At 45.1% G+C, this 11,112-nt stretch overlaps 1 protein-coding gene across 6 annotated transcripts; it reads left to right on the top strand.

Moving 5' to 3' along the window:
* Positions 1-906: 906 nt before the first annotated feature.
* RPS24 (ribosomal protein S24) lies at positions 907-7,230 on the top strand. Of its 6 annotated transcripts, XM_030334184.1 has the most exons (8): positions 907-992; positions 2,468-2,533; positions 2,624-2,833; positions 3,746-3,856; positions 3,982-3,984; positions 4,506-4,523; positions 6,737-6,758; positions 7,146-7,230. In XM_030334184.1, exons 1-6 carry the CDS (start codon positions 990-992, stop codon positions 4,509-4,511), a joined length of 399 nt encoding a protein of 132 aa, XP_030190044.1. In that variant the 5' UTR covers positions 907-989; the 3' UTR covers positions 4,512-4,523; positions 6,737-6,758; positions 7,146-7,230. The 6 variants fall into 6 exon arrangements, with proteins under 6 accessions (XP_030190044.1, XP_030190047.1, XP_030190045.1 ...); XM_030334187.1 differs by lacking the exon at positions 3,982-3,984; XM_030334186.1 differs by lacking the exon at positions 4,506-4,523 and having other exon boundaries at positions 908-992.
* Positions 7,231-11,112: the final 3,882 nt, after the last annotated feature.

The raw sequence follows: 11,112 nt of genomic DNA, 5'->3' as shown, positions 1-11,112 counted from the left end.
AATATAGGAGGGGCGCCTGGGTGGCTCAGTCGGTTGAGCGTCCGACTTCGGCTCAGGTCACGATATCGCGGTCCGCGAGTTCGAGCCCCCCATCGGGCTCTGGGCTGATGGCTCAGAGCCTGGAGCTTGCTTCCCATTCTGTGTCTCCCTCTCTCTCTGCCCCTCCCCCGTTCATGCTGTGTCTCTCTGTCTCAAAAATAAATAAACGTTAAAAAAAATTTTTTTTTTTTTTTAAATATAGGAAAGTTGTCCTCAAAGCCTGCACTGTGGTTTTCTCGTTCATTCTAACCTTCGGAAAGTTCTTTCCTAATGTCTCTTTGAACATGTACATATATTCTTTATTTTTGCATGACCATTTTACTTTAAACAACTAAACGAATTTATGGATCAAACAGCTTTTTTTTGTTGTTGATAAGGACTAAGATTTTCAGAAAAAGCAAATTAATTAATGAGTTTTTTGTTTTTAATTTACAAAATCACCAGGAAAATCTCAGAAAAACAATACGTAGCAATCAACGAAAATAGTTTTATATATTTGACATAACAAAGGTTTTGAGTCAGGATTTCTGCAGTTTTCCTCGCTATAAAATGAGGAGGCTGGTTGACAGTATCTCCTAAGATGTCTTGCATCTTTACGAACCTCTAACTCGCAATGAGACAATTTAAACTATAATTCGGCTTATCGGAACTTTAAGGAAGCGCAGTTCAAGACAGTAAATTGAGCTGAAAGGGAACCCACGCTGGCGTAAATCCGTCGGCCCAAATTGTTCCGCCTCTGGATTGGCCAGTCCAAAATCCCGGGGGTGTGGACGAAGATCCTTGGCTCACCTTAAGCCTTTTTCAATCCGGCATTGGCGCGGCCGCCCTCACGGTTCGGGCCACGCCCACACGCCGGCTCCTCCTGGGGTCCTTCCGAGCGCATTGATATGATTGGCCCGCGGTTAGTGGTTCTCTTTTCCTCCCTGGCTGCCTAAAGCTCGACCGCCATCATGGTGAGTTTCCTTAGACCCGTGCAGTCATCCGTCGCGTATCTGAGCCATCCTTCGTCTCTGGGTCCTGCCTTTTGCGCTATGGCCACCTGAAGTCCCGTCGCTCTTCTTTGGCTGTGTCTGACGGAGGCTGGTTGCCTAGAGACCCGGAGCCGTCGGCGGGGAGTCCGGGCTGCGCTGCCGGACCCGGACACGCCGGGTTTCAGGGGCCAGGGCCTGGGGACTGCGCGAGCGTCTCCTGCGTTTGTCGCCTTCGTGGAGCCTAGTGGATTGGGCTGGGTGGGGTGAGACTCATTTCACCGGGGGTCTCAGTTTGCGATAGGCGGTTTGCAAGTGATGGCAGCTCTAGAGGTGAAGTGGGTACTGGCGGTGCCTGGGCGAGTTGTGGCGAGTGAAGCTGATTCCACGTGTAAGCTAAAATATTGTCAGCCGGATGGAACTTCTTGCACACTGGGGAAACCGAGGCCCTGGACATGGAAGCCTGCAAAGAGTGTGGATTAAGTCATGACTAGTCAGCTCTGTCTTAAAGGTTCAGCACCCATTTCTAAGTCGACCTCCTCTGCAACCCCTCCTTCCCCCCGATCTTCTGAAGAGTTGGGTACTATTGAAGTGAACTTACTTTGGTGTGGCTTTTCAAACTGAAATTGAAACGTAGCAACCAATTGTTGCCTCTCCCTTCTCTCCTCTTTTTGTAAAATTTTTTCCTGGTGGAAACATGCCGAATGCCCACGTTTCCTTGGTGGTCACTTGTGTAAGAGCTGTTGGGCCATTTAGAAGGGGGTAGGATTTCTTGTGGGCCATTCAAGACGGGTAGTTGACATGCAGAGTGCAGTGTTTGTGTCAGATTTGTGCAGGATGTTAGGAACGTAGTTGAGACTATAACCTTTGTTAAAGTGGAAGTAGTTTTAGTTCAGAGAATGGGTTTTTGGGTGAGGGTGATTTTGGGGTTTGTTTACACTTAAGGGTACAGTCTGCAAAATCTGGAGACATTTTTTCTTATCGCAACTGGGGAGTTGGGGGTGCTACTGGCCTCTAGTGGTTAGAGGCCATGGGTGCTCCTAAACAGCTTAAAATAGGACAAACCTCACAGAATTAGGACCAAAATGAGGTGTTGAGTTAGAGAAACTGCTCCAGAGTGATTCCCGTAGCAAAGAGAAGTAAGTTTCCAGAAAGCTGTTGAGTGGGTTTTCTTGGTACTGAGTTTACGTGTGTTAGAGGTGTCCTAGAAGGTAGGCACTTGGGATTTGTTTTTCTTTTCATGGAAGCATTCCCACCACTAGTTCCTGTGGTTCTTGAACATTTGAAATGTGGCTCCTGCAGCTGCGGGATTCGGAATTGCATCTTAAATGTCATTTGATATTTAGAAATTATTCACATATGGCTGGTGGCTACTCCTTGGCAGTTCCAGAGCTTGGAAAATTACAGCGGGATCAAGAAAAGGTTGAGTGGTGTCATTAACTAGTGTGTAATATTTTCAGAATGACACAGTAACTATCCGGACCAGGAAGTTCATGACCAACCGACTACTTCAGCGGAAACAGATGGTAAGGAAGGACACATCACAGTTTGGTTGTTTTGCTTCAAAAAAATGCATTTCGTAATGATAAATGCTAAAATTTGTTATTTCTTTTAAGGTCATCGATGTTCTTCACCCCGGAAAGGCAACAGTACCTAAGACAGAAATTCGGGAAAAACTAGCCAAAATGTACAAGACCACACCAGATGTCATCTTTGTATTTGGATTCAGAACCCATTTTGGAGGTGGCAAGACAACTGGCTTTGGCATGATTTATGATTCCTTGGATTATGCAAAGAAAAATGAACCCAAACATAGACTTGCACGAGTAGGTGTTCTCATTTGTTCAACAGTTACTGAAGACTGAATTTCAACAGCATTGTGCTGTGGGTGCAGTGGAATGAGCAAGAGCAAGCAGTCTGGGGAAGGACAAGCTACAGATCTAAACACTAATGGGGTTAAGAGAGAAGGTTCTTCGACAGATGCACAGATAAGAAAGAGTGTAGGGTGTCAGTAATGGAGTCTACAGCTTTTGAAGAGATGGCATTGGAGCTGTGTTTAGAAGGGCAAGTAATAATTGTGAGGATAGGAGCTGGAAATAGGGGGATGAGTTTGAAAGGTTGGCACCAAATTGAGATCCTTGATATTAAAGTCTGAGTTTGGATTTGGTTCTCACAGGTAGCCAGGAACCATGAAAGGTTTTTGATCATTTTGTGGGTGCCAAGCACTACAGTGAACTACAGCAGTGAGCCGGAGAAGCTCCCTTAGATTCTAGGTCGTAAACTAGTACGCAGACGGTTACTTTCAAGTACTTCTGTTTCTCTTTCTCCTTCTCTGCCATCAGATAAGTAGAACACAGGTGAGGGAAAACATGATGTGGTAGATAGATGCTGCACTCTTTGATTGGGTGGTCTGGGAGGCCTTGCTGAGCAGGTAACGTTGAAGCTGAGGTCCATGTGAAGGTTGGTTGGAAACAGTCTTCAGGCAGCAGGAACGGCAGAGTGACGTGGGGCGTTGAGAGCACATCTGGTTCCTGTGCCATTGATTTGTACGTATACGTGTCCCTTAATTTGATGACCAAGTACTAGCACAAGCAAGTATTTTTAAATGTGCTTGAAGAAGTATTGATTTTGGGAAGCTGCATTTCTTGAGCTGTCTGGCTTGGTCATGGTCCTTACCAGATTAGTTAATGCTGAGTTGATGTTGCCAGTCACTTATGAGGTACTCCTTTCTCCTTCAGCATGGCCTGTATGAGAAGAAAAAGACGTCGAGAAAACAGCGGAAGGAACGCAAGAACCGAATGAAGAAAGTCAGGGGAACTGCAAAAGCTAATGTTGGTGCTGGCAAAAAGGTATTGTTTATCAAGGAGAATACAGAAATGTCAGTTGCAGGTCTTTAGTTTCTAGAAAGGAGGGATTTGTTTTCTTAATAACCTTTTTTAATGTTTTTTCTTTTCCCACTTCTTCTGGATTACAGAAGGTAACGTGTTTTGAGACGCTACACGATGTAGTATCTTAACACCTCACTAGAGTAGCTTTGCCCACCCTTTGTCAGCTCACAGATTAGCACAACACGGGCCACATCGGTTCAGTCATCTTGGTGGGCATCTTGCAAGCCCTATCAGGAAAAGTTTCCCATTTTACTGCTAATTGGTTTAGACTGTTAATGGGGAAGTATGTCTGGTTCCCGGAGATTAAATTTATTTGCTTAAAACGGATAACTGGTTTAAGAAGCTGTTGAATCAGTGTGGCCCATGTTCTCCTGGCATGCTGGAGAGGCAGCTGAGAGATCTCAATTGCTTTCCTCTCCAGTTAGCCAAGACTGAAGTGATTTTAATGATAAGCAGCTTTTTACCAGCTTTGCTAGCTAACTGTAAATAATAGTTGAATGGAATTAAGGTGCTGGGTTGTTAAATTAACAAATAATCAAGTGTTCTGTGAACTTTTTTTTTTTTTTTTTTTGCCTTTTCCCTCTACTTTCTTGGATTTCTTGTTCATCAGAAATGAAGTGTCTAGCAGGTACTGAGATTGTGAGCACGGTGTGGGGATGCATCACCTTCACGGAGTTTGCTTTGATGCTTTGCATGTTGGCTTTTGGACAACAAGAGTTTTCTGTAGTATGGTGTTTTATAATTGAAATGCTATGTTTTAAAATGGTAGATTATGAGCAAAGGAGAAAAACTTTTAATCTCGTTTATTTTGGAAACTCAAAAATGCATGTTATGTTGCGAAGTGACCTGGTGGAGGAAGGTGGGTACTCTACCAAGTAGGCACCTTTTAATTTGTACTGGGAAATGCTGTGCCCCAGTTACATACCCAGGAAATGGCTTTGGTTGATACAGGGCTTGGGAAGGGTTCTCTCATTTTTTTTGTCAACAGTCTTTCCCTTAGGGACCCTGGGACTGGTTGATTTCATTGGCAGCTCTAGTCTAAGAAATCTGGCAAAGCATCTGTCCAGGAAGCATTTGCTCAATAGAATGGCCTTGTACCATTCTATTGCTTTTTCTTTTTCTTTTTTTTTTTTTTTTTTTTAAGTTTTTAAAGTTTATTTATTTTGAGAGAGCGCAAGGGAGGGAAGGGTGGAGAGAGAGGCAGAGGGAATCCCAGACAGGCTCCATACTCTCAATGCGGGGCTGTATGTCATGATGGTGCGATCATGACCTAAGCTGAAATCAAGAGTTGGAGGCTTAACCCGAGTGAGCCACCCAGGAGTCCGTACATTGCTTTTTATTGACCTCCGATTTTCCATCTGCTGTCCATTTTTCTTTTAATTGAAAAAATTCCAAGGTAATTGTACATTCACACCAAGGTTTTCGACAAATACTTTTTCTATAACTATCTGGTCACAGTAGTTCACTACCCCATGTTAACCATTTTTGTGCATTTGAGCAGCCCCAATCCATAGCATGTGAAGTGGGCTAAGACTGGGTTGGAGGGTAGTAGGGTTTTGAAACACTGTAGTCACTGTCCCTTTGTGCTTCCTCTAGCGATGACTCCCTGCCAGGCAGTGAATGTGTTATGCCTGCCCACCTCTCTAATCACATTGTCTTCCCAGCCGTGGAGTTCTAGTAATGGATGAACTGCCAGAGGAACTACTTGCTGCTTAGAACTGCTCCCTGTTTGTGAGGCTTATACCTGTCAACGGAAGTCCCAGAGGTTGCAAAAAGATTCAGTCAGTGGACTGATCTAGACCAAAGGACATTTAACCCGTTCTTGTCTTCATTCAGCCTTTGAGACCTGTGTGTTAGTGCTTGACGGTGACGTGTGTGGAGGGGCTACCTCTGTGGACCTGAGCATCACTGTCCCTACTTCAGGTTGCACTGGTGCCTTTCACTAGCATAGCTCTGAAAACCTGGCTGGGAGATGAATGCGTAAATATGCACGTGTATTTGACTCAAAATGGCCAGGCATACTGATGTTAACTTTTGTTTTTGTTTGGATGTTGAAATTGGTATTTGCTCTTAGCTTTTGGGTACGATAGTTTTTTTTTTTTTTTTTTTTTTTTTAACATTTCATTTATTTTTGAGAGAGAGGGACAGAGGGTGAGCAGCAGGCTCCGAGCCTTCAGCACAGAGCCCAACGAGAGGCTTGAACTCACAGACTGGGAGATCACGATAGAGTTGTTTTAAATGAAGGAATAAATAGTCTCGCTTTTGAAGAGCATTTGAAGCCTTTTCATCGACTGAGTTTTGCCTTTTTAAAAACTAACTTGTACTGCTTTCGGTGGCTGTGAACAGTGACGTTTAAAGTATTGAACTGAGACAGGTTTTAGGCTTGCTTGATCATTTAGAGTTCTCTCTGAGGCTAAATTAATTTAGATTCTTGTGTGGGATGCTTCCCAGGTCTGTTGATGGTGCTTGTGTGCCCAGCATGATGTTGCTGAGCAGAGCAGGAAGGATAAGGGTCAGGCATGTGTACTTCATGTATATGTAGGCGGTGGCAGCTTGGGTTGGCACTGCCGTTGGCATGATCTCTTCATTGTGAAGTCCTCATGCCACTTTGTTTACATAAGAACGGTAGTAATCATGCGAGGTATTCTCAGAATGGGGGGGAATAAAATCAGTGAGTGTCTGAAGAATGTTTGGTATACAATTACAAAGAAAACCGTCATTTTTAAGGTGTCTGATTGCATGCATGTAAATGCAGATTATTTTGGAGTTTGAAAAGGGACTATTAATGAAATGTTTCTTTTCCTTCTTCCCTCCTTTCTCCCTTCCCTGCCACTGATTCAGTGAGCTGGAGATTGGACAACAGGTATAATTTAAGCTTTTCATGTAGATCATTAGACTTGTTTACTGATAATGGTAATTTAAAACTATAGAGCATGTGAAATGGTTTTGGAAGTCCACTTACAAATTCTCTCAAGAACTGTCGACTTTTAAATACTGATAACTACATGGTTTTGTTTTTAAAACCTAGTAGTATTTAACTGCTTTTTTATTTCATTTCTGACTTGAATGTTTGCAAGTTTTATTTCTTGATGCTTCCTTTGTTTTATCACAAAGTTAATATTCTAGGTTACTAATACTTTTTCTGCATGAGCGTCATTAAGTTTGGAGTTTGTTGAAGGGTTTGAACTTTAATTTTCAGGTTTTTAAAGGTGGTTAACTAACTAAATTTTTCTTTTTCTTTGTTCCACAGAAGGAGTAAAGATGCTTCAGGGACTATCTGGCGTTTGTGCAGATTTTTCATGAGAGGATTAATAAACTAAGAACTTTTATGTGTCTGGTTGTTTGAAACATTTGATGTTTACTGGAAGTGTTATGATAATTTGCTGTTAGAGCGGATTTAGATTGCTGCCCGGATTCACATGTTCACATAAGCTTTCAGTGAAAACTTGGCATGACTGTTGTTCCTTTCCGTGGCACAAAGGTGTTGGGTGTACAGTCTCAGCAAAGCAGGAGCATATAGGTAGGGCCAGTCTGTTTTGCCTCATGTGAATACTTGCCATCAGTCTAGTTGGTCAGTCTCTGAAAAAGACACTTGAAATCTGAATTCCTTTTTGGTCTTCCTAGAACCTGACTTTATTCTTAATTAACTGAAAAATTTGCTGGCCTCGACAAGAAATTACTAGATTATAAATTACTAGATTGCTAAATGTTTTCATCATCTATCATAAAGTCAGTAGGATCCACCAAAATCATTGTTAGTCCACTGTAAGTTTGTGCTTACGGGATAAGTGAGTGATGTATTATGAGTGGGGAATCAGAGGCTCTAGTGTAACGAATATTTGGGTGTAGTGTGTAATAGCTTGGTAAATCTGATAGTATGTGCTTTTGGTGAAATATGGAGGGTTATGTGGTGTTACTTTTTCTTTGCTGGATGTTGATTCTGAGTTTGTCTTTCAGGCATCAGGGTTGAGTACTCGAGCTCGATGATTGGTCAGTTGTGTACATTTGAGAGATTTGAGGAGTGGTGGTTTTAAGATTACTGTGAGGGTTGGGGTACCTTTTTTTTTTTGAAAAAAATTTTTAAGTTTATTTGCTTTGAGAGTGAGCTCAAGAGCATGGGTGAGGGAAGAGCAGAGAGGGGGAGAGAGAATCCCAAGCAAGCTCCACACAGTTAGTGCAAGCCCAGTGTGGGGCCAAACCCACGCGTGAGATGACTTGAGCTGAAATCGAGTCGCATGCTTAACCGACTAAACCACCCTGGCGCCCTAAAGGTGGGGGGTGGTGCCTTTTGATGAGAGGATAGAGAGGGTGGAAAGTGCAGAAGTTGAGGGTGAAGAGGCATTAATAGCTTAAGGGTTTTGGATGCTATTTTGCCCTGAAGTTGGTGTAGGATTGGTTTGCATATTAACGTGGGTCCATATGGGAGTCAAGCTTATAAATACTATAGGAACTGTGTCTGTGGATGAAAAAGCAGCAGAGAAACCTCAGGATGTGGTAATGGAATGAAAGACCTGGTTAGTTGGTAGATGGGGATTCAGGAAAAGGCAAGAATCAAGATAGCAGAAAGCACAAGGTTGCTGGTAGGAATGGTTGTATGTTTTGGAGAGCATGGTGAGAGACTCTGAATGAAGAAGTTGGAGACCTGAGGATAGGGATGTTGGGGCTGGACCTGCTGGCCAAGGCCTGCGGCTGGTGGGGTGGGTGCAGTTGCTCCGCCTGGCTGCACCTGTATGCTCAGGCTGCACTCTTGGGTATGTGGAACCCATGGCCCTGTGGGTGTCCTTGCTAGGGCCAGGATGTAGTAGGAGAGTGTGGAGGAGTGGGAGATTCAGGCCTGCAAGTGTCCGTTTTCACCAAAATGGCTGACTGGTGATGAATAGGAGTGGGGGGGGGGGTATTTTATTTTGTTTTAATTTTTATTTCTTTTAGAGAGTGAGCAGGGGAGAAGGGCAGAGAGAGGATCTTAAGCAGGCTCCATGCTCAGCATGGATGTGGGGCTTGGTCCCACAGTCCTGGGATCATGACCTGAGCCAAAATCAAGAGTTAGCTGCTTAACTGACTGAGCCACCCAGGCGCCCCTGGAGTGGGGGATTTCAAATTAGCAGTGCAGAGGTCACTGGTGCCTGGTGGCCAACATTGTAGAAAGAGAAGGGGTTTCTGTGGCATTGAGACTGAGGGAGCAGAGGACTGGGGAGGAGCAGGCAGGAGCGAGGTGCTGAAGGGAAGGGACAGCTGGCAGAGGGGATGCAGGGCACCAGGTAAATTGGAGCTGGGGGAGGCGGGTGTGTGAACTAGCGGCCGGTGGATGGAAGGTTAAGCAGGACTGGTGGAAGCAAACTGAAGGGTTGGTGGTGGCTTTCAGAGCAGAGTCCCAGGGACTGATGTGAGCTAGCAGGCACAGCTGCAGGGAGCCTGGGTGGAAGTGAAGGTTGGTAGCAGTCACAAGGCATGGAAGCTTCTGTTGGGGTGTGCTCAGGGAGGGCGGAGTTGGCATTCATCCAGTAGCCTCTTGGAGTTGTGATGAACTCTGGCTGAGCTCACTGTTCCAAGGGACCTGCTGGGCTGGGCCGCTGCCGAAGTCACCAACTGGTAGTCTTGTCTGTGAGCTTTGTTGCACAGGGCACATTTTGAAACTGAACAAATGATACGTAACAATCCAGATTTACAGCCTCTTGAAATATTGGGACCCAAGAGCAGGCTCACCTTCCTCCATACTGACAGTTGGCAAGGTTAGATGCCTGGCCACCTGCCTCAGGATAAGTGTTGTCTAGTCCACCATTGCCTCCACCGCAGCCTCTGCTCCTGCGCCTAGCTCACACCCTCACTGCCTGCGCTCTGATTTCATGTCCCTTCCGTGTGATTTTTCCATGTAGTCCATGTAGATGTCTGGGCAAGTCATTTGGTCAAATGATAGGGTTAACTTCTCTTCAAATTGAGGTACCCATGGGTACCTGCTCTGCTGACCTGACTTAAAGGCTATTTTGAGGCTCAAATGATGTAGCATCCACCTGTAAGAACAGTTTGGGAACCGCATTGCTAAGCAATGTGTGATAGGAAGGACTTGGCAGTAACTCAGTTTAAATTGTGGGCATCTGTGCTGTTGAACTTCAGGATTCTCAGATCCAGCGTTGTCGACCCTGACAGTAACCAGACCATGCTGTGCTGTCAGCAGGCTTTGAAGGAGCCCTTGTAAAAAGCAAAGTTAACTAAGGGGAGTCAACAGCGAGGGAGAATACCTCCCTTTCCTCAATTTGGCCCTAGTGGGAGGCTTTGGCTTGGTGAGAGGTAGCGGGGATCTTTGAAGAAGCTAGAGGTGATTCTGATGGGGGTGGTTTTATAGTCTCCAGTGAATACTGGGGTGCTTCTTGACAGCTTGCCTCATTTGTAGTTGCATGTGCCCAAGGAATCAAGCAGCTTTTAACAGTGCTGTGGGCTTGGTTCCCTGGTTGGTTATTTTGGGTTCTCCTTGCAGCATCTTAATAGGTCATACTCTTGGAGCCAGGGCAAGTGCTGTTCTAGATTCCAGATAAACACCTTTAATCTGCACGGTAACCATAAGAGGCAAGTGTCATTGGACCCATGTTGGAGAGTTGACAGCAGTTAAGCAACTTGTGCAAGTAGTGGGGCTGGGGGTGGAACACAGCTGTCCGAATACAGAGTCTTCATTGCTGTGCCTCTGATCACATGTTGAGTAGCTGTTGTCTGCAAGATACGTGAAGGTGAACAAGACATGAGTTTTTTTAAGGTTTATTTTGAGAGGGAGAACGTGAGTGGGGGAGAGGCAGGAGAGGGAATCCCAAGCAGGCTCCAGTGTCAGTGCAGAATCTGATGTGGGGCTCAAACCCACAAACCGTGAGATCATGACTCGAGCCGAAACCAGGGGTTGGACGCTCAACCGACTGAGCCGCCCAGGCGTTCCAAGATAACTGATTTGTATGCCCACTGTGTTCAACAGATTGCCCGTTGCCGTGAGATTATTGAAGTAGTGATGGCCAACTGAATCCCCTGTTTACTGAGCTGCTGTGTGCCCTGGTCTCTGGAGGGGACTTGGGGAAGTGAATGGAGAAAATATCCCTTCCCTCTAGGCTCAGGGGGTTAAGCAACTCCCCACAGTCTCCTGGCCTGGTTTCTCACCGTGAAGCAGCAGACGGTGCTTAATTGTGTTAAATTACATGATCGGTATCCAGAGGTGAGAGAAACCGTGCAGGGTGACTGGG

Source organism: Lynx canadensis, chromosome D2 (genome assembly GCF_007474595.2).
Source record: "Lynx canadensis isolate LIC74 chromosome D2, mLynCan4.pri.v2, whole genome shotgun sequence".
Classification (NCBI taxonomy): domain Eukaryota; kingdom Metazoa; phylum Chordata; class Mammalia; order Carnivora; family Felidae; genus Lynx; species Lynx canadensis.
This window is presented reverse-complemented; position numbering and strand designations above follow the sequence as displayed.

Bases quoted from the DNA above. Each gene is read 5' to 3' on its own strand.
- RPS24 (XM_030334185.1), top strand. The intron at 2,534-2,623 runs GTAAGGAAGGAC...ATTTCTTTTAAG, and splicing joins TACTTCAGCGGAAACAGATG to GTCATCGATGTTCTTCACCC. The intron at 2,834-3,745 runs GTAGGTGTTCTC...TTTCTCCTTCAG, and splicing joins CCAAACATAGACTTGCACGA to CATGGCCTGTATGAGAAGAA.